Genomic DNA, 22,145 nt, shown 5'->3' with positions numbered 1-22,145 from the left:
CTTTTATTTTAAAAAATAAAACATGATTTTTTTTTAATAAGAGCATGATATATAAAATATTATTTTAATCTTTAAGTATGCTTATAAAAAAGTTATTTGAGATTTTTAAGGATTATTTATTGAAGTTCTCATGATACATATACATATACTAAGCGATTTAACCTACGCTTCACCGTGGACCATATAATTTTTTTTTCAACAAAAAATAGAAGTAGTTTTCTCCAACGTGTTTTTTGACAAAAAGAAATCCTAAGCATAAATATAAAAGCATACGCATGTATTTAATTAAAAAAATTGAAAATTATTTGTGCCAATAAATAAAAATAATAATTATTAAAATGTCTATTCAACTCGGGTCGGATAATGTTTTTTAAATGAATGAACTTGCAGGAGCTATTAACACATTTTTTAACATTGAGAAAAGAAATATAACTATGAATAAAAACAGTTGATGTTTATATATAATTTTACAAGTCAACCCACAAACCTGCTACTCGAGTCATGGACTCCATTAAGTATAATAAGATTTTTATGTATTTTTAGTTTTTGCTAAATATATAATAACAATTTAAAAAAAAAAACAAAAAAAGAGAAAATTAAAGGGGAAAAAGACTAGGCCCAGAGCCTCTAGGCCTTTAAAAAACCAAGCCTGAGCCCACGCGCCTGAGCCTATTTATTTGTTTGAAAAAAATAAAGTAGACACCAAGCCTAGACCAACACATCTAGCCTTGTTTACTTTTTTTAAAAAAATAATGCAGAGGACGTGTTGTTTGCCAGATCGAAATTTGGCCACCATTGCGGTGGTTGAAAAATCAGGTCATAAATTTTTTTCTCTTAAAAACTCATTTTCAACCCATTTTTACTTAAAAACACCTAACAAACACTTGTATAACATCAAAAAACCAATTTATCAACCCAAACAATTATATAAAAAAAAAGGGTCCAAAAACACCAAATCAAACCAGGTAAGAATTTTCTTTCTTGACCTAGATCTGTTTTTAGACAACTTTGAGACTCAAAATAACTTTCATTAAACTCTCCTTGTTGAATATGACTTGTTGACACCAAGTCTGATTTTCGTTTTTGCTAGAATTAATGTCAATCATGATTTTCTTTCTTTTTAAGTGAAATTCAATAATTTCCTCTCTACTCTCTTTTACATAGAGATTGAAAAATAAAAAAACTAAAGTTTCATACCAAAAGTGAGTTTTAAAATTCTACAAGTATAAAAGAATGTGTCATTGGAAAAGGAAGAGGACTAAAGTTAACTTTTTACATAAAGTTTGAAACCACCACCAATTTTCTTTGAAAATATATAATAACAAAATTTTAAAAAAATAAAAAAAATAAAATAAGAGGAAAATTAAGGGGAAAAAAGACTAGGCCGAGCACATCTAGGCTTTTGAAAAACAAAGCCTAGACCTATGTGTTTCATCATGTTTATTTTCTTAAAAAAAAATTAAAGTATATACTAAGTCCAAACCCACGCGTCTATCGCTGTTTATTTTCTTATAAAAAAATTAAAACAGACAATGCGTCGTTTGCTAGCCTAACATTTGATCACTATTGTGGTGGTTGAAAATTAGGTTATAAAGTTTTTTCCCTTAAAAACCTATCTTTACTTTAAAACACCTAATAAACACTTGTACAACATCAAAAACCAATTTATCAACCTAAAAATATATATATTAAAAAACAAGCAGTCCAAAAACACCAAAACAAACTAGGTAAGATTTTTTTTTTCTAGGCCTAGATATGTTTTTAGGCAACATTGAGACTTACAACAACCATCATTAAACTCCTCTTGTCAAATAAAACCCGTTGACACCAATTTTTATATTTTTTATGGTCGAAATCAATTCCAATCATGATTTTCTTTCTCTTTAGTTGGAATTCGACGACTTCCTTCTCTCTCTAACATAGGGATTGAGAAACAAAAAATAGGTTTCATACCAAAAGTGAGTTTTAAAAATCTACAAGGATAAAAAATGTGTTATTGAAAAAGTAGAAGGACTAAAGTTAATTTTTAATGGAAACTTTGAAACCGCCACCTATTTTCTTTGTCTTTTTTCACTTTGATATTTTATTTTTTTTATTTTATCATCTCTTGATAATCTTGCTTAAATTGATCCTCAATTTAGTTTAGAAAAGATGAAATTAAAAAAGAATGGAACAAAAACAAAAAAAGTGAGGGCATATTGATTCATGAAAAGATCCACAATGCAATTTTGAACGATTAATCCTCCTATGTCTTTTAGAATATTGTTATTATATATATATATATATGAAATTTGTATTTTCTAGATATTAAATATTAAAATATTTCATGAAAACTGATAAAAATATATATATTAAATATATAGTTGAATAAACACATGCAAGGCAAGTGACAAGAAATTAAATTGATGATCAAGTACATGTAAAAAAATAAATCTTCTTTTAAATATCAAATATGAACTTATAAGTATATAAAAAATACAATAAGACTTTTTAATCAGAAAATTTATTGATAATTTATAATAATGAAAAGAAAATATATAACAATTTAACCAGCTTTTATATATTTTTTAATAATTTTTCCTCGACAATTATATCTAGTGTGAATTAAAATATATTTTATTTTATTCAAGTTTTATTCCTATAGATAGCATTTGATTAAATTTTAAACTCTTGGATTTTTCTTTTTCTTTTTTCTTATAATTATTTTATTAACAAATACTCTAAAACGCGTGAGGAAAGTACTGTAGCTTTTTCTACATGTTTTTTTTTTTCTGTTTTTTCATTTATTTTTGTTTTTTTGTGTTTTGTCTTTTTTTTTCCTTTTTTTTCTTTCCCCACATTTTGTTTTCGTTTTTTTCTCTTTTCTTTGGGTTTTACATGTTTTTTTTTCTTTTTTTTCCAAGATTGTCTTCTTTTTTTTTATTATTCTTTTTTGTTTTTGTGTTTTTTTTTTTAAAATTATCTTTATCATTTTTTTTAATATTGAACTGATTGAAAATTTAGTTCTGTAGTTTTTTTCTTTAAAATATTATGGATTACTACAATGTTTCACCACATGGTTTTTTTTTTATGATTTTTTTTTTTCAAAATGGTCTTTGTTGATTTTTTTTTCATATTGAACTGGTTGAGAATTTTGCTTCGTAGTTTTTTTCTTTAAAACACCGTGGATTATTACAATGTTTCCCAACATGGTTTTTGTTTTGCTACAGTGTTTCCCCACATGTTTGTTTTTTAAAATTATCTTTGTCGAATTTTTTTTTAATATTGAGCTGGTTGAGAATTTAGCTTTAACTTTCCCCACATGTTTTTTTTCAAAATTATCTTTGTTGATTTTTTTTAATATTGACCTGGTTGAGAATTTAGCTTTAACTTTCCCCACATGTTTTTTTTTCTATTTTTTTTCATTTTATTTTGCTTTTGCTTTTCCAAAATTATCTTCTTCTTTTTTCATTTTTTTTTTCATTTTTTGTGTGTTTTTAAGAATTGTTTTTGTTGATTTTATTTTTTTAATATGAAGTTGGTTGAGAATTTAGTTTTATAGTTTTTTTCTTTAAAACACTATGGATTGCTACAGTGTTTCCCCACATGGTCTTTTTTCCTTTTTTATGATTTTTTTTGTTTTTTTTTCCAGAATTGTATTTGTCGATTTTATTTTATTTATATTGAACTGGAAGAGAAATTAGCTTTGTAGTTTTTTTCTTTAAAACACTGAATTGCTACAGTATTCCCCTACGTGATTTTTTTATTAATTTTTTCAAAATTGTCTTTATCGATTTTATTATTTTTAATATTGAGCTGGTTAAGAATTACAACTGTAGATTTCCTCATGAAACACTATAGATTGCTACAGTGTTTCCCTGCATAGTTTTTTTTCTTTTTTTTTTTTTTTTGTTATGATTTTTTCCAAAAAGTTTTTTGTTCATTTTATTTTTTAAATATTAAGCTGGTTAAGAATTTAGTTTTGTAGTTTTTTCTTTGAAAACATTGTGAATTGCAACAGTTTTTCTCCATATAATTTTTTTTGTATTTTTTTCACAAACCTATAACAATGCACAAGTATACAATAAGCCTGCGACATCGCGCGGGCATAACATCTCGTACACATGCCAAACATGTATTTTCTCATTTGTTTCAAGGAAAAAAAGGTTTTCTTTTGCGACACTTGTGCACATGTTACAAGGTGTTATTTAAAAAATATTTTCTGTACTTTAAATCTTTTGGATATAATATTGTGATGTACATGGAAATTTCTATTTTTATCAAAGTGAGGTGCTTAAATTAATTATTTCTATCATATAATACTAATAACTTGAAAAGAGTGGCAGAAAAACAAGACCTTCATCCATCTTAACCTGACATCACATATTAAGGTAGGTTAGGATTGTAATACTGTTAATAGTTTAAAGTATTTTTTATTTAAAAATATATTAAAATAAAAAATTTTTATTTTTAAATAATTATTTTTGACACCAGCACATTAAAACAATCTAAAAATATAAAAAAATTATTTTAAACAAAAACAAAAACATTTTAAATTTTTTTGAGAATGTGGTTTGCACTAAGTTCCTAAACACACTCTAATTGATTGGCATGGACCTTGAAACATAAGGAAACCACCCTCACCCCAACTATTATGATCTGGATATCATGGTAAAAATAATTTTTATTTTTAAAAAAATATTTTTGATATTAATATATTAAAATAATATAAGAATATAAAAAATAAATATTTTAATTTTAATCAACTTTTATTTAAACTGGAATTCCAAATACGTGATTCATGTATTTTGGGTAGTACTGATATTTCATTAGTTTTTTTTATATATAAAAAAAATTGGTGATGGAAATGATATCGAAGGAGAAAAGGCTGCGAAACACACAAATGCTATGTGGACGAGAAGCACCCAGTTTGCAACGATAGGATTTGATCTTAAATTCCCACCTCCAAATGCTCATCCACTCCAACACCATGCACATATTTTTTTTTTTTCCTTTTCTCTTCTCCTGTACTCCTGTATCCCTATCCGATATATGTAACCACTGTGCATACATATGGTCGAGTATCAGCCCCACCACTTTTTGTCTCCATGCAGATTCCTACGTATAATTAACCTCCTTGTTTTGCGTTCTGTTTCTTTCTCTAACTATAATCTCTTATATCTGCTTTCTCTGCATGTAGTGCATACTCTTGCTGCTTCTCCAAGGTCTGTTTTGATTTTCTCTCTACCTTTCTTCACTCTTAGTTTCTTATTGCTTGCTAGGATGTAACCACAGTGGTCTTTTATCCTTTACCCTGTTCTTGAGGTTCTGCTTCTGAGCACACAACATGTTATTTTTCTTCTCGTGCTGCTACAAGTTATTACTTCTTATCCTTTTCTTTTAGCTGTTCAAAGTTAGAGGTTTTTGTTTATCTTGCGTCTTTTGAGTGTTTCAAAACTTCAAGACAGAAAAAGGAGCTGCAAATGTTTCTTTTTTACAGCGTGCTTGATTAAACAAAGCGTTAATAGTTTCTTGGTTTATACTTTACACCTTATTATAGTTATAGTTACTTCGGAGATAAATTAAAGATATGCATGTTCTTTTTCTCTTTTATATATATATATATATACCATACGTGGAATCCCACTTGAAGTTTGATACACTTTGCTGGTTTCTTTTACCTGGACTTCTACAAGTATTTCTTTTTGGTTCATACTTTATCAACAATTTTACTTTTGTTCCTTTTCTTTTAGTTTATTCAGTTCTTTCGGTGTGTCTGTTCTTTTTGTATTAATTGTAATTTTAGATGCGCTGGTGAAGATTCTTTCAGCATGAGTATAGTGTAATGATAATACACTATTAGTTGAGAGTTGTGTTGGGAACCCATCATGTGTTTGTGTTTTTTTCCTTGCACTGAATTCTTTACATGGCCTCTTGTGTTTATTGATTGGTAGTAATTTGTTAATTCTTAAATACAGATTGTTTAAGTGGGAGGATTTAACAGTTGATTTTAAAGATGGAGATAACCAATGTCACGGAGTACGAGGCCATCGCTAAGCAGAAGTTGCCAAAGATGGTCTATGACTATTATGCTTCTGGTGCAGAGGACCAGTGGACTCTAGCAGAAAACAGAAATGCATTCTCAAGAATTTTGTGGGCCTTTGTCTCTTTATCTTTATAGTTTATAGACAAAACGCAGGATGTGGAACTTGATTGTAATTTGCATCTTTAGTAATGTGTTTGTTTTGGTTTGAATTATACATAGGTTTCGACCCCGTATTCTTATTGATGTGAGCAAAATAGACATGGCCACCACTGTCTTGGGATTCAAAATATCAATGCCTATTATGATTGCTCCAACTGCCATGCAGAAAATGGCTCATCCTGAAGGTATGTAGCAGTGTGCTTCTATTTTGGCTTGTTGTTGGTAATGGATCTCTTCTGCTAATGGTTTAATCTGGCCCTTGAATCTGTTGAAGACGGGCGTGGTCCTTATTTTGATAGAATCCTTCTCCTTTAATGCAGGGGAGTACGCAACAGCAAGAGCTGCATCGGCTGCTGGGACGATCATGGTTTGATTTTCACCATCTTACGTGTTTCATTTAGATATGAGCACTGCAGCGTTCCATAAACTGAATTCTCTACCTTGAGAGGCACTGCTAATGTTTCTTTTTTAAGGATAGATAGCACTAATTCAACTAGTTCATACCAAAATAGTTAAATAGAGGATCGAGCAGCTAAGGTTATGTGCCTGTTTGTTCATGTTTTATCACATTTCTCCCTGAATTCTGATAATTTGGTGATTGCAAGTAGTTAAAGAATGTTTCAATGTTCATTATGTTGCTTACAATTATGGGATATGTGATTGTTTGAACTGTCTAATGTAAATCACATTACGTGAAACCCTTACCTGAAGTGTATACCCTCAAACATTGAAATCGTGCTGTGGTGATATTTTTCGAACTTCGAGTGTTTCACGTATCTCTACTGGTTGTTTTCTTCCTTAAAACTGTTCTCTCTCTCTCTGTCTTTTTCAGCTGTTCTTCTGAAGAATGTTTTTGACAAATTTTAAATCATTGACATTCCCATCATAGATGCTTCTTCAACTTCAATCTTAGACGTCTTCGCTGTACTTAATTTTAAAATGTTTTCCTGATTATTTCAGACATTGTCCTCGTGGGCTACATCCAGCGTTGAAGAGGTTGCATCCACTGGACCTGGCATCCGCTTTTTCCAGCTCTATGTAAGCTTGAGATACTATGTTTGACGTCCTTCTATTTGTTGGATCAAAATATCTTGGTTTTCAGGTGTGCTTGCAGATGTCAGTAGTTTGCTTGCCAAATGCTTTTGCTGTTTATTTTCGTAGGTGTACAAGGACAGGAATGTCGTTGCTCAGCTTGTCAGAAGAGCTGAAAGGGCAGGTTTCAAGGCTATTGCTCTTACAGTTGATACCCCAAGGTTGGGCCGCAGGGAGGCTGACATCAAGAACAGGTGCTAACTTAAAATTAACATCGACCTTAACAAACCATTTGCTCAGAGGAGTGGTATATCCTGATTGTGACTTTATATGGTTTCTGCTGATTGGTTTTCTTACAGATTTACTCTGCCACCATTTTTGACATTGAAGAACTTTGAAGGTTTGGACCTTGGAAAAATGGACAAGGTGAGTCCAATTAATTGCTTATGAGGAATAATTATATGATTCTCAGAAGAATAATTGTATAATTGAACATTTTAGATGATAGCTCTCTTTTACACAACTCATAATTAGCTTTGTTAGCGGTGCAGGCTGCTGACTCTGGACTTGCGTCGTATGTTGCTGGTCAAATTGATCGTACACTGAGCTGGAAGGTATGCTAGATTGGTCTCTATGGTTGAGATTTGAAATGTTCGGAGGCTCCGGGTTAATTTATAAGCCACTACTTGAATCAGGACAAAGCATTTAGATAATTTTCTTTTATTTGTTTTAATTGAATTTGAGACATTTCGTAAAAGAGGTTGGACATTCTTAAGACTCGTAAGATGTTAGAACTTTAAATAAAAACTTTTTTTTCTTGAGTTCTTTGTATTGGAAGTTTAGAAAGATCATTAGGCAATCCAAATTACTTTGGTAAGGAATTTAGAATTTTTCAAAATCTGTGAGTAATTGTAGACTGTAATACTGATATAGCGTGATTATGTGTTAATTCTTAGTATAGATGACTTGCTCCATTGATTTCTTTTGGAATATGTATAATTGTATAGGACGTGGAGTGGCTTCAGACAATCACCAAACTGCCAATTCTAGTGAAGGGTGTACTCACTGCTGAGGATGGTAAGAACAATACAATGACAGTCACTTTTATAATTTTTGTGAATGCTTGAACATTTTTTATTTTTTTTACTGGTTTTGCAGCAAGGCTTTCAGTTCAAGCTGGAGCAGCAGGGATTATTGTGTCGAATCACGGTGCTCGCCAACTCGATTATGTCCCTTCCACTATTATGGCGCTGGAAGAGGTAATTCAACATGTTTCTACCTGAAACATATGCTAAGTTGATTGAAAAAATGATTACAGTCTAAAAGAGGGATTGTATTTTATCTCTGTATCGATGATGTCAGGTTGTCAAGGCTGCACAAGGACGAGTTCCAGTGTTCTTGGATGGTGGTGTAAGGCGTGGAACTGATGTCTTCAAGGCATTGGCGCTCGGAGCCTCTGGCATATTCGTAAGTATCAAACCTTGACATAGCCACAGCTTTCGTTTGGCAATCTTAAGAAAAGGGCTGCATAATTATGATCCACCTAAATGCTAGGAATTAATACAGACCATAGTGCACAGCTATTGTTAATTAAGGGCCTGTTTCTTTTCCAAGTCACTGAACTTGAGGTGGAATTCATTTGACAAGATGAGCCTTTTCTCATTTTTATCATCTATTAAAAGAAACTGAGAATTGAGACCTGTTCGGTGGTGTTCTTGATGACAGATTGGCCGACCAGTGGTCTTTTCACTGGCTTCTGAAGGAGAGACTGGTGTGAGAAAAGTACTTCAAATGCTGCGTGAGGAGTTTGAACTTACTATGGCGTTAAGTGGTTGCCGTTCCCTCAAGGAAATCACTCGTGCCCACATTGTAGCCGATTGGGACCATCCTCTCAATCGCCTAGCTCCAAGGTTATAGAAACATTCCCTGGATGTTCAGCAGCCCCATGCCTAATAACTTACTCTGGGAAGTTGAGAGCATGCCTTTTTATTTAAAGATGTCATTACCCTATTGATGGGTCTGCAAATCTTTTGAAAATTTCAAGCTTTTCTTATTGATGATGGACGGTTACAATCTTATGGCTACTTTGCTGCTTCACTGTATATTCTTTGATCAAACAAAAAATATTATATACTATAGTTTTCGCCTTCAAGTGCTGATATTAAATGCATCGTCTTCAAGTCGCTAGGCTCCAACAGTTTGGATGCCAGATTTCCAACATAAAGGAAAGCTAAGGCAGTTAACTCTGCTCCTTCAGATGTTTCTATCTTGTCAAGACTTGTGCATCTTCGATGCGTAAGCATGCATTGAAACAAGCACGAGACATTCCCGCTTAGAGCTTCGCTTAATCCTAGCGAAACTGCTTGAAGAAACGAGCTTCGTAGAAAATTGAAATCCTGCCCTAATTCGTAAGGTTCAGTTTGTTTAGAATGGTAGCTAAGGTGGAGCGCTCTGGAGTTGATATTGTTTTCTTAGGGTTATGAAATCGCGTGGTATAAATTATTTTGATTTTCTCCATTTTATTACCGAGTCGTATTAATGTTTTGCTGTTCAAACCGAGGAAATATTTGCTAACGTAGTTCAAATTGTATTTTTTAAAAATTTAAAATTACTTTGTTAAAATTATTTCAACATACTGATATAAAATATAATTTTTAAAAAATAAAAAAATATTATTTTAATATATTTCTAAATAAAAAACAATTTAAATTGCAAGTGCTAATATATTCTCAAGCATCCCTAGTAAATAGCGGCATATGTATAACTTGATTAACGGGTCATTTTACACCACTAAAATTTGAATTTTTATTTTTAGAAAAGAAGTTAAAAAATATTTTTTATATATTTTCTCTCATAAATAAAAAATAAATATGAAGGTTCTTATTAAGCTGATCCTACCAAAATGAATTAAGATCTTCTCATGTTAAATAGAAAATATTATCTATCATTTTCTTTTTAATCCAACATCTCAACAACAAAAAAATGAATGGTTAAGATTGTAGTGGCCAATATTTACTTAATTAAACACTAAAATTAAGATACTTTGTTTTAATGTTTGTCTCTTAAACATATTCTCAATTCAGACTCTATTTATTTTTGTGTTTTAAAAGTATTTTTGAAAAAATTTAAATTTTTTTTATTTTTACTTTAAATTATTATTTTTTTGGTGTTTTTATATCATTTTGATGCGTTGATGTCAAAAATAATTTTAAAAAAATAAAATAAAAAACATTATTTTGATACATTTCTAAATAAAAAACACTTTAAAAAGCAACCGCAACCACACTCTTAAACAGGCTTTGATATTTATATTAAACTCATATATATAACATCATTTGACTTATTCATAGTTAAAATATCTCACCATTTCTATTATTTAATTTTTTTATGGAAATTAAAATTCTTCCGGATTTTGTTTTGAATTTTATACTTATCTAGAATGTAATAGACAAGGTAACAAAATACCTTTTTTTTAATTTTTTTTTAATTGAATATATTTGTACATGTAAATATAATTTTAACTTATCACTCATTCTTTTTTTTTAATTAAAATAATAAAACTATATTACTTTTTTAATACATCAATTATGTGATTCCCTAATTATTACTATTATTATTACTATTACTAATTAATAATGCATCTAAAAGATTTGAGGTGTGGATGCTGTTCATTTAAATAGTGCCTGAATTTTTTTTTATTTTCAATTTCAATATTTTATAGCCAATTTAATGAGATATGATTTAAATTTGGAAGGAAAACAAGAAGGCTAAAATGTAAAACACAAGGAACTCACGTGGCTAATCTAAAATACACATGAAAAGTTATTTAGATTCAAAAATTTATTTTGTATATTTTTTATAATCCATGTGTTTAAAAGAAAAGAGAGAAAGTAGCTAAAAATAGTGAGAAAAGAGAAAACATTGTTGATTGATTGTATTTTGATGAAGATGTTTGTGTTAATGAAATTTTCTTTTCAAGAGAAGTTCAATAGAGATGTTTTTTTTTTTTATAAGCATTTTAAGAAGAGTAGATTGGCATCCTTATTTTTTTCAATTGATTTTCATTTTTTGAAGTGATTTTGAGGTGTTATGGGTCTGGTAAGTGGTTTCTCAATATTTATATTGTGTTTTGGAAGTGTTTTCGAGTAAAAAAAAATTGAAAATTTAATTTTTAAGGTTTAAAAACTTGAATTCTAATTTTTTGATTGGCCTAGGCGACAACTCACTTATCCTAATAAGAAAAATAAAAAAAACCAAGTGCACCTAGGTTTTTGATTAAATCCAAGCACGCAGGCCTAATTCATTAGAACCTAACCTTTTTGTTTTTATTTTTTTTATTAATTGTTTCTATATAAATATGATTTATACCCTCTTTCTTATTTCTTAAACAAATTGAATTAATTTTGTGTTTTTAAATAATAATTTAGTTTTTTTTACTTTTTTTAGTTGAATGATTTTTCAAAGAGATTAGTTTAATTTATATTAAATTATTTTCATCTTATATTTTATATAAATTAGTTGTATTTGTATGGTTTTTTTTTTTATAAAAATAGAAATTATTTGTTATTAGCAACCATATTTAACTACTAGGATAAAATAAATGAAAATATATAAAATAAAAAAAACAGTCGATGTAAAATATTTGTATGTGTATTTATTTTTATTTCTATTATAAAAATTTGCTTTTCAATTTAATATTTTAGCAGTGTTAACAACTTTTTTTTAATTTATCAGTTCATAAATGTTTTTAGTTTATTTTATAAAGTATAAACAGCATCTTTTTTTTCTCAAGTAAAAAAAAACCATAATACATGAAAACATATTTACTATGTAATTTTGTTCATGTTAGAGATTTACTTGAAATCTTACCCGGCATAAATAATATATTTTTATTTTTTAATTAAAAAATCATGATATTTCATAATACACTCACAACATTTGTTTATTATGTTATAAATCAACTTGAAATTTTATTCATGGAGTAGCGCAGGTGATAGGTCTGGTGTTAATTATTTATATATTCATGACATATTTTTTTTTAATTATTTTTATTTTCATTTTACTTTTTATCCAAATTTAATTATCAATTATATCAAACTTCTTTGTCAATATTTATTTTCTTAGTGATCGAGATTTTTTTTTTTTTATCTAGAATCATAATTTAAATGTGAATGTTTGTGTAATATTATGTTTAAAACTATAGAGGTAATGAAAATATAATATTTAAACTTAACTTGTCCATTGACCCTGTTGAGGAAAATTTATGGATCCGTGCCATAATTGTTTTTTAAAAAAGGAATTCATTATTAAAATATTAAAAAAAACAAAGAAAAAGGAAAAGAAAAGTTAAAAAATATCTGTCATATTCTAGTCTTGACAGGTTAACAGGTTGGTCCAAGTGAATTGTTTTTATTATTATTATTTTTCTTCAGAACAATTTTACTTTGAAAAAAATTTATTTAATTAATTAATTGGATAATCTAAATTTAACCGGGCCGATACATGCCTTGTTTTAAAGGAAACCAACCTGGTTTAATCTTTGGTTTGGTCAATCCGTCTGGCCGGGCTGGTTTATAACACTGGTTTGAAATGAAACCAATTCTATACAGTACAATCTCTACTAGGCCTATTTGATAGAACCCAGCCCAAACCGATCATTTCTAGCTCCGCAAACTTCAATTTCAGCTACATCTCTGCAACAGCAAACTCCGTTGAAATTTGGTGGTAAGCTCTCTTTCTCTCTCTGTTGCTCGCTCGCTCCAATTTGTTCTCGATAAAATCAACTGAATCGATCTTTATCCGATTTTGTAATGATGATTAGAAGTGAAGAGAGAAAGATCAGATGGGGAAAAGAGGGAGGGCATGCGTGGTGGTATTGGGAGATATAGGCCGGAGCCCTCGAATGCAGTATCATGCTCTTTCCCTTGCTCGTCAGGCATCTCTTCAAGTTGACATTGTTGCTTATGGAGGTACCTCTCCTTTTCATTTCCATTTTCAATTATTTTATTTTTTTGTGTTTTTTTAATAAATTTTATTCAAACTTTCTGCAGGTTCTGAACCCCATATGGCATTGCGGGAGAATCAATCTATCCATATCCACAAAATGGTACTTATCACTCTAAAATGTTTCCTTCTCTTGCTTGAATATCTCTATCGCATCATAATACTTTTGATTTTAATGTTTTTTTTTTTTGCAGAAACAGTGGCCAGCAATTCCGCAGGGGTTGCCGAAGATGTTTAAGCCATTCATGCTTTTACTTAAGCCGTTATTTCAGTTTCTTATGCTTCTTTGGTATTTGTGTGTCAAAATACCGCCACCCGATGTGTTCCTTGTGCAGGTCAGAACATGCCAGTACCATAATTCTTAGGACTTTCTTGTCTGCCCGTGTAATGAGTTGTTTAAGAAAAAAAAAGTTACCTTTTGAATGCTGCCCATAAGACACATAGAAATTGTGGTATGAAAGTGCAATTTGCTGGAGAAAAGTTGAACTTTTGTCTAGGTTATGGAAAAAGTGGAGGAGAGAAGGGGCAGGCTGTGTGTTAGTGGAATTGGTGGAGAGTCCTAGATGATAACCATCTCTCAGATAGGCCTCCGTGTGTCCTGACTTTTATTTGTCAAATTGTGTGATTAAATGCATATTGGAAACTCAGGCACTTAGCCCAGTCAAGTAGAGACTACAGAACAGTTATTGAGCCCATGCTTTGTTGCTGAGAACATGATAGAATTGCCTCATTTAAGTGACCATTGTTAATTATTCAACCTGCAATTTTTTTTTGGTGGTAATACATTTAACCTGTAAAATATATATAGCATTCTGTTGTTCTGGGCATTATAGCTGATATATGTATGTGTGCATGCTTATATTGTCTATGGATCTTTTTATTGGATTCCTCACAGATTAAGCCAAGACTTGTCTCATTATTGTTTTTGGCTTCTGCAGAATCCTCCGTCTGTTCCAACCCTGGTAGCTGTAAAATGGGCAAGCTGGTTGAGAAATGCCAAGTTTATTGTCGATTGGCATAATTTTGGTTATACTTTGCTAGCATTATCGCTTGGAAGAAATAGTCGATTTGTGACAGTATATCGTTGGTACTATTGATTGTCCTTTGCCCTGTGAATTATCAGTTTTGTTGTTTCTGTGACAGATGTCTTGGTTTTTCTTACCTGCTTAGGTTTGAGAGGCATTATGGGAAGATGGCTCATGGTTCCCTATGTGTAACAAGGGCTATGCAACATGAATTGACTCAAAACTGGGGAATTAAGTAAGATGGTCAGCTCAACATGCTCAGATTTTCTGCATTCTGATTTGGACTATTTTATTATCATATCTTTATGGGTTTATTACTCATCTTTTGTACATTAAACTGACAGAGCTGCAGTTCTATATGATCAGCCACCTGAGTTTTTTCATCCTGCCTCACTCGAGGAGAAACATAAGGTGAACCCATGTTTCATGCTAAGTTCTTCAGTCAGAAGACACTGAATTGTAAATTTATCATGGATCATTGTAGTTATTCTGCAGGTTAGGTAAACACATCAGTGAGTCCCAAGGTGTTCATGATTGTGCCAGCCATGGTAATATCATTGACAAAATAAATTTGTGATCTTATCTTTGTTGAGGTTCAGTTAGATCCAGATTTATTTGCTTAAGTTATACATTTTTTGCAGGAGCTGTGGGAATGGGTAGCCCTAATCTAAATGAGACTTTATTTACAACCATGGTTGCTGATGATATTTTCTTAAAGCCAAATAGGCCTGCTCTTGTTGTAAGCAGTACAAGCTGGTGAGTTGTTCTGTTTTATTTTTCATGCTCACGCTGATGAGCCATGTATATACCCCAATTGCTGAGTAATCTCAGATTATGGTGCCATTGACATATTCGGTGGTTCTTACAGTTTTCCTTCTCACTGTAAAATATTATTTCACTTACAGGTTGTCTTAAGTTTGTTATGTGAACATGGCTACTGTATTACATCATTGTTAATGATTTTTTCCCTTTTATTTTGTTTGGATTGGCTGGAGGGATGAAAGGAAGTGGTTTAATTTCCTTCATTTGAGTGTTGAAATGATGGAAGTGAAAGGAGAAGAAAAGAAGTATCCTCCAAGTAGAGAGCAAGGAAAACACAGAACTCTGTTCAAATTCTTTTAAATATACCCTATCATCAGTTCTATAATAACAAATCACTGATGAGAAATTCTTTATCCTAGTAATCTAATTAGATGCCCTGATATATGTCTTTTTTTTCCATACCAAACTCAAGGTTTTCTATGTTTCCCTATATTTCACGATCCTAACCTTAAATCTCAACCATGCAGAGTAATAATTCTAGTTTACTCCACCTGATTAACTAGTTGACCTTGCATAGTGGAACACTCTCAAGCAATGCAGTGTTGCCTTTATGATAATTCAATTGAAAGTAAACTTACCAGAGCATATTAAAATGAGAGAATGGTTTGCAGGACAGCAGATGAAGATTTTGGCATTCTTCTTGAGGCAGCAGTTATGTATGATAGACGAGTTGCTGCTATTCTAAATGAAGATGATTCTACTGTGGAAGTTCTTGGGAATGAAATGTCAGCTGGAAAGGAATGTTTGTACCCTAGGTTGTTATTCATCATTACAGGTGATATTTTTGTTTGCTTCATTTTCTTATCAACATTTCTTTTGCTTCCCAAATGAATGTTTTTGCATCTTTGGCATACAACAACTTCTAACCTGTGATCTCACTCCTTCGATGAATGAAGGTAAAGGGCCAGAAAAAGAAAAATATGAAGAAAAAATAAGACGGTTACATCTTAAGCGTGTTGCATTTCGTACCATGTGGTTGTCAGCTGAGGATTATCCATTGCTTCTAGGTAGTAAACCATCTCACTGGTTTTTGTTATAATTTCTTCAAGCGAGTGAAGTAATCCCATCTCTCTCTCACATTCACAGGTTCGGCAGACCTTGGAGTGTGCTTGCATACTTCATCATCAGGATTGGACCTTCCCATGAAGGTATAAACCCAATGTTGAAATATGCATGAAATCTGTTTTGCTTTTTTCTCGACTGATATAAACTCTTCCTCATTGCACAAAAGTTATGTTATTACTCTCCATAAAAATCTCTGGCACAGGTCGTGGACATGTTTGGTTGTGGACTACCTGTTTGCGCTGTCGCCTACTCTTGGTAAAGCCTTACTGTTTATTTTTTTCAGCATGTGATTTAAGGTTCTAGTTGCATTATTCACTTATTTGCCATGTTTTCTTTGGCACTCTTGATTGGAAGCATCAAGGAGCTCGTGAAAGTTGAGAAAAATGGTCTCCTCTTCTCATCATCTTCAGAATTAGCTGATGAACTTTTGGTAAATTTTAATTACTTTGTTATGATAATATTTTTCATGAATAACTAAAAGCGAGAAAAAATTTAAGCAACTTGCCGGAAACTGATGGTATGTGGTATAAAGGCACTGACACTTGAAACAAAGTTATAGATGGAAAGATAGTGGAGCTACAGTTAAGGAATTTTTTTTTTTTTTTTCATTTTGGTTAGTATCATGGCAAAAATGATGTTGCGGTGAATGTGTGCAGATGCTGTTTAAGGGTTTTCCAGAAGAATGTGATGCACTGAAGCTGCTAAGAAATGGTGCACTAGAAATGGGTTCTTCAAGGTGGGCTACCGAGTGGGAAGAGCATGCTAAGCCATTAATATCAGAGGCAAGCTTACTTTTCTCAGTGCAGTTATCTATATCAGCATTATAGCAGTAATTTCATTAAGTTTCCTCAAAGTCTTAATCTCATTTCCTCTGACATGCTATGAAAATTTTCATATTGATGTCAATACTCTACTTGCCTAATAAAAACATGTACTTATATAAAGCTGCTTTAGGGATTGGTTTTTCCTTTGATTCAGTGGGGGACTGATTAAGTCTTCATCTGCTTTGGACTACACTACTGCTACTAACTGAATGCTATTCTTCTCCCTACCTCTTCCTTTAATGTGCTTTCTTTAATTTTGTGGTGCATGTAATTTATAGGATTTGTATTTGTAAGCTTGCAGGTTATTTCTCAGAACCTGGGGTAAAATTTGCAGTTTCAGTTTGAATCTTCTTTGAAGATTTAAACCAGGCAAGCACAGCAAAACCCTCTTAATGGCTTCTTTAGGATTGGTTTAGGCAAAACGTCAAAATGATGGCTTCAGCTTGGACAACACAGTAGCATCCAGCTGAGATTGTTTGTTCGTTGAAACCTTGTTTTTGCATTTGACAGCTCTACAGTATCTCTGATTACCTGAATTATGCGACATTTTGTTCTCAGAAGTATATACATTCGCATATAGCAGTAGGCGTGCGTGTGCAATGCAAATTGTCTTTCGAGTCTATAGCAACTCCAGTTGGATGAGCTATATCTGCTTCTAGTTGTTGCAAAAGAAACTTGTGTACTTGGAAGAAGCATTGATTTTCATACGTGTGAAGAGCACAAAAACCACGTCGTTATGATAAAGAGTTTGGTATCAAGGGGCTGACCCAACAGTAACTTGAGCTTTTTTGTTACATTTGACTTTTCTTGGGGATCCTCAAAGAGAATCACATTCCCGTAGTGGGAGAATGCCAAAAAAAAAAAAAAAAATTTGACTTAAAATGCTTTCATTTCTAATTTGAAGTGGACCAAGGGCTATGGTTGTTTGCTATAAAGTATTTTTTTTAAAAAATAAATTTTAGAAAAATAAATTATTTTTTGATGTTTGGTAGTGTAATGGAAAATAAGTTGGAAAATATTTTTCAATGTTTGGTTATGTTATGGAAAATAACTTATTAGTGTTTTAATTTTTTCAATTTATTAAAATAATGAAGAATAAATTTAACAAATTAAAAAGTTGAATGAGAATGAAATTGAAAAAAAATATAATTTCATAAATTATCTTAAATAAAATAAATAATAATCAAAATAATAGAGATCAAATTTAAAAAATAAAAAAAAATAAAAGATAAAGAAATTAAAATAATAATAATTACCATTTTATAAATTATTTCAAATAAAATAAGTAACAATCAAAATAATGAGGACTAACTTTGATAGATAAAAAATTTCATTTAAAAAATAATAAGAAAAAGAAAATAACAATTATAAAAATGAGGATCAAAGTTAATATAAAAATTAAATTTTAAGGGATGAAATAAAAAAAATTCAATATATATAGATATATATAGCAATCAAAAGTTTGAGAATCAAATTTGATATAATCAGCAAATAATATAGCATTTTTAAATTTTTCACAACTTTCGGAAAGTGTTTTCCGCTCAAAATAAAAGGCAAATATTTTTCTGAAAACCAAGCCAAATTTTCCGTTGACCGGAAAGTATTTTCCGTTGACCAACTTTCCTAATAGCAAACAAACACATGAAAGTTTGAAAAGTGATTTCCCGGAAACCACTTTCCGGAAAACAAACACACCCTAACACACCTTTAATTCTACTACTGATACCAAATTTGCTTCAGGCAACGAAGATGGTTAATATAATATACATGCTATGTAATTACTGAACATATGAGCGGTTTTTAAATAGAGAAGGTGAACAAGGATTTAAAGTGAAGAAAGAGCAATGATTTATGAGATGTTTTTTTATATAAAACATCTCACATAAAAATATTTTCTTGATTTTTATGTGTTTGTTTCTCATAAAAATCTCAGAAAAAAACTAATTAATGTATAATATCTTATGGATAATTTTAAAATTTAATTAATTTATTAAAAATATTAGCAGCTCATGAAGTTTTTGTAAAACATAGTAATCTACTTTTATTATCATATAATTATTTTAACCATCATTTCCATTACAATCTTGCTATCATCACCAATAACTTTATTGTCATTGTCCTCTATGATCATCTTTATAACTGTCACTAGCACTACCATCTTATTCGTTGTCAATACACCATTACCACCTCCATTCTCATCTTTATTACTAAATTGTTGTTATCTATTTTTTACCCCATAAAAAAATCAAGAAAAAAAATAAAATAAAAAATACAAGAGGATACACATGAAGAAAACCTAGAAAATTGCTCAAGTTGGAGGCGAAGGACCAAAATGACAGGTGGAAAAGTTGAAGGACTAGAATGTACAAGATTAGTAAAATTGACGATCCAATTCTAATTGAAAAAAAGGCCCTATTGGTGAGAGTATTTTATTTGGGGTAAAGAAATATAAGTTTAGATGAGTAAGGACTCAATGAGAATTTTAGAATACTTAATTAATTTTATTGAGAACTTAATTGCAAGGAAAATTAGTTTTTTGGAGTCAAATTGGGTGTCAATCGGAAGAAATTGAAGTTTAGGGGACTGAAATTAGATTTTGAAAAGTTTAATTAGTCAAATCAGGGGCTTAATTGTGAAAAAATTAAAGTTTGATAGCCAATTAGGGGTTCAATTGAAGAAATTCAAAACCAAGGACCAAATCATAAAAGACGCGAGATTTCAGAGGATGAATTGACTAAATCAGGGGTTAAATTGTAGAAAATTAAAAGTTTGATGGTTAATTAAGGATTTAAGTTCACAAATTGGAAACTATGGATCAAGATGAAAATAACGCTAAACATTGAGGCTGCTTATTAAGTTTGACATAGGTGAAATTGCATGAAATTAAGAGTTTGGGGACAATTACGAGTGCTATTAAAAGTAATTGGAAGAATAAGAACTAAAATGATATATGTCAGATCTTAGATTAAAAACCCTAATTTCTAAGGGTTTAATCTAGACGACGCATCGTTCACCCATTGTTCATATACTTTCTTGGCAGTTTTGGATGATCAGGTTGGCACCTTCCAAGAGCTTGTTGTGGAGTTCTAGCCCTCCAAATGGCATGAGGTTTTTTGCAAATGGAAGAAAATCCCATATACAACCTCATTTCTATGAAATTAGATGATTACATCTCAATTCTTCCATAAAAGTCTTCAACATTTTGTCCTTGATCAGTCATCACTATATTTTCATATTCTGGACTGATCGAGTTGACATTTTCAAGCAAATAAATGTGAACCTACAAACCTCCAAATAGAGCAAGGATAGATCCAAATGAAAGGTGTGCATCTCCTTTACCAAGTTCAGGTGATCTTTGATGGCGTTTACATCAGAGTTTCTATGGAGAAGCCTCGAAAACGGCCAACTCAATCAGCCTTGATTGAGATATTTATTTGTGCAAAACCCCCTAATCTTTTCGTGTGTTCACACTTAAAAACTCCCAGAGTTCATGTGGCTTGCCCATTCATGTCTTTTCGATCTTTAATGTTGTTTTTTAATCCTTTTGGCATTACTTTGTGTTTTTATCATTTATATGGATTGATGAATGAAAATGTTGTCTTGACTGTTTAATTTTGTTTTGAAGTTGTTGTTAATGTTGCTGAGATGTTTAAAAGGTGTTTGTGTGTTTGGTTTTGATGAAGCATAATAATTTGGAATCTGTCAAATATAGCAGTAGATGTTTGATAGCTTTTTCTAGGTTGTTGATGCATGTTCTTGGTTCCTGAGTTTAGTTTGGGTCTCAAGTGCTTAAAGAGTCAATTTTGGATTAAGTTTTGATATTTTTGTTGGTTGATAATATGACTATAGTTTTGGAAGTTGAAATCTTATATATGTTCTTGATGATTTGAGGTTATTTGTTGGTGTTTTTTATTCAAACCTATTTGTTTATGATAATGTGGTTTGTTGGGGGCTAAGAGAGCTTGGTTTGGAGGCCTAAAATGTATTTTCTAGGTTTGACAGTGTATGTTAGGTATTCTGGGCAACCTAAGTTCATATTCTTCATGTTCATCTGAAAAACATTGTCTTGAGTGCTAGTTTTAGATCTCATTTTGATTTAATTTTGGTTTCTTCAAGTTTGTATATCAGTAAATAATCTAGGGTTTTCATGCATCAACAACATGTGTTTTGTGGGTTTTAATCTTAGGGTTTTGAATTTGAACATAAATTTATTTTTAACAAAAATTGTGATGTTTAATAATCTAAGCAAATGGATACTTGATTCTTGATCTATGCTTGATTACGAACAAAACTTTTTTCTTTTATTGCTTGAAATCTAGTTTGGTTTGATGTTTAAGTTGCGGAGTTTGAGTTTGAATGTTCTTTATTGTTTTTATTTTCCTTGATGTTTCGTCTGTTTTTGTTAGAAAATTTTATGTTTTTGTGTTTTTTTTTAATAGTTTTGATCCGTTTTTAGTTAATGGTTTGTTTTGGTTTAGTTTTTAGGTTAAACCTTGGTTTTCAGTTCGGTTCATGGTTGAACCGGTGTTTTCGGGTCAACCTAGTCGAGTCAAAATCAGGCCAAATACTTAAGGCTTTGTTTGATTTGCCACTGTTTGATAAAATGAGTTTTGGCTTAAGGGCGTGTTTGACAAATACATTCTTAGACATGTTTTGACAGTTTTGTTTTGAACAAAAATATTTTTTGCCAAACATTGCCCTAAAAAGTAAAACAAAAATGATTTTTACTTATTGCATATGGCCCAATCCTTATAAAAAAATTGTATTTTATTTATAAAAAAAGAGAAAAAAAAAGTTCTTTTAGCATGGTTTTATAAAATGCTCGTGTTAATTTTTCTTTGTTTTTTTTTTTTTGGAATTTACAATAAGTTTGTAAAATTCCTTAAGGATTTGGCTAATATTTCAATAACTTTAAAAATTTTAATTCATTAAAATTAATGGTCAACATCCTAGTATAAATATCAGACCTATACATAGATTAATATTTAAATACCAAGAGTTGACTAGAAAATCTTCAGAACTATTTTGGATATTCATCAATTTTAATTGAGAGTATTTTTCACCACAATATACGAGTTATGAAGAATCCTTTCGCCTTTCAGGATAGATGAACCCTGTCAGGGCACTTAAATGAACCCTTCCCATAAGAACTTATTTGGACATATGAGTACATAATAAACTCGAAATGCA

The 22,145-nt window shown here is 30.8% G+C and overlaps 2 protein-coding genes across 3 annotated transcripts; both read left to right on the top strand.

The window, feature by feature from the left end:
• Window positions 1-5,036: 5,036 nt before the first annotated feature.
• Window positions 5,037-9,368, top strand: LOC18095522 (glycolate oxidase). The gene is made up of 12 exons (XM_006370129.3): window positions 5,037-5,204; window positions 5,958-6,132; window positions 6,245-6,369; window positions 6,505-6,551; window positions 7,145-7,222; window positions 7,346-7,470; window positions 7,576-7,642; window positions 7,768-7,830; window positions 8,224-8,293; window positions 8,375-8,475; window positions 8,579-8,683; window positions 8,942-9,368. The coding sequence occupies exons 2-12, from the start codon at window positions 5,996-5,998 to the stop codon at window positions 9,131-9,133; spliced, it is 1,110 nt and encodes a 369-aa protein (XP_006370191.1). The 5' UTR covers window positions 5,037-5,204; window positions 5,958-5,995; the 3' UTR covers window positions 9,134-9,368.
• Window positions 9,369-12,795: 3,427 nt separating this feature from the next.
• On the top strand, window positions 12,796-17,749 carry LOC18095521 (UDP-glycosyltransferase TURAN). Of its 2 annotated transcripts, none has more exons than XM_006370127.3 (16): window positions 12,796-12,940; window positions 13,038-13,185; window positions 13,267-13,322; window positions 13,414-13,554; window positions 14,158-14,306; window positions 14,390-14,479; window positions 14,589-14,655; window positions 14,729-14,792; window positions 14,886-15,000; window positions 15,678-15,841; window positions 15,963-16,073; window positions 16,153-16,214; window positions 16,334-16,386; window positions 16,486-16,561; window positions 16,788-16,913; window positions 17,257-17,749. In XM_006370127.3, exons 2-16 carry the CDS (start codon window positions 13,059-13,061, stop codon window positions 17,278-17,280), a joined length of 1,425 nt encoding a protein of 474 aa, XP_006370189.2. In that variant the 5' UTR covers window positions 12,796-12,940; window positions 13,038-13,058; the 3' UTR covers window positions 17,281-17,749. The 2 variants fall into 2 exon arrangements, with proteins under 2 accessions (XP_006370189.2, XP_024454718.2); XM_024598950.2 differs by having other exon boundaries at window positions 12,834-12,940; window positions 13,041-13,185.
• The last annotated feature ends 4,396 nt before the right edge of the window (window positions 17,750-22,145 follow it).

This window comes from Populus trichocarpa, chromosome 1, assembly GCF_000002775.5.
Source record: "Populus trichocarpa isolate Nisqually-1 chromosome 1, P.trichocarpa_v4.1, whole genome shotgun sequence".
Taxonomy (NCBI): domain Eukaryota; kingdom Viridiplantae; phylum Streptophyta; class Magnoliopsida; order Malpighiales; family Salicaceae; genus Populus; species Populus trichocarpa.
This window is presented reverse-complemented; position numbering and strand designations above follow the sequence as displayed.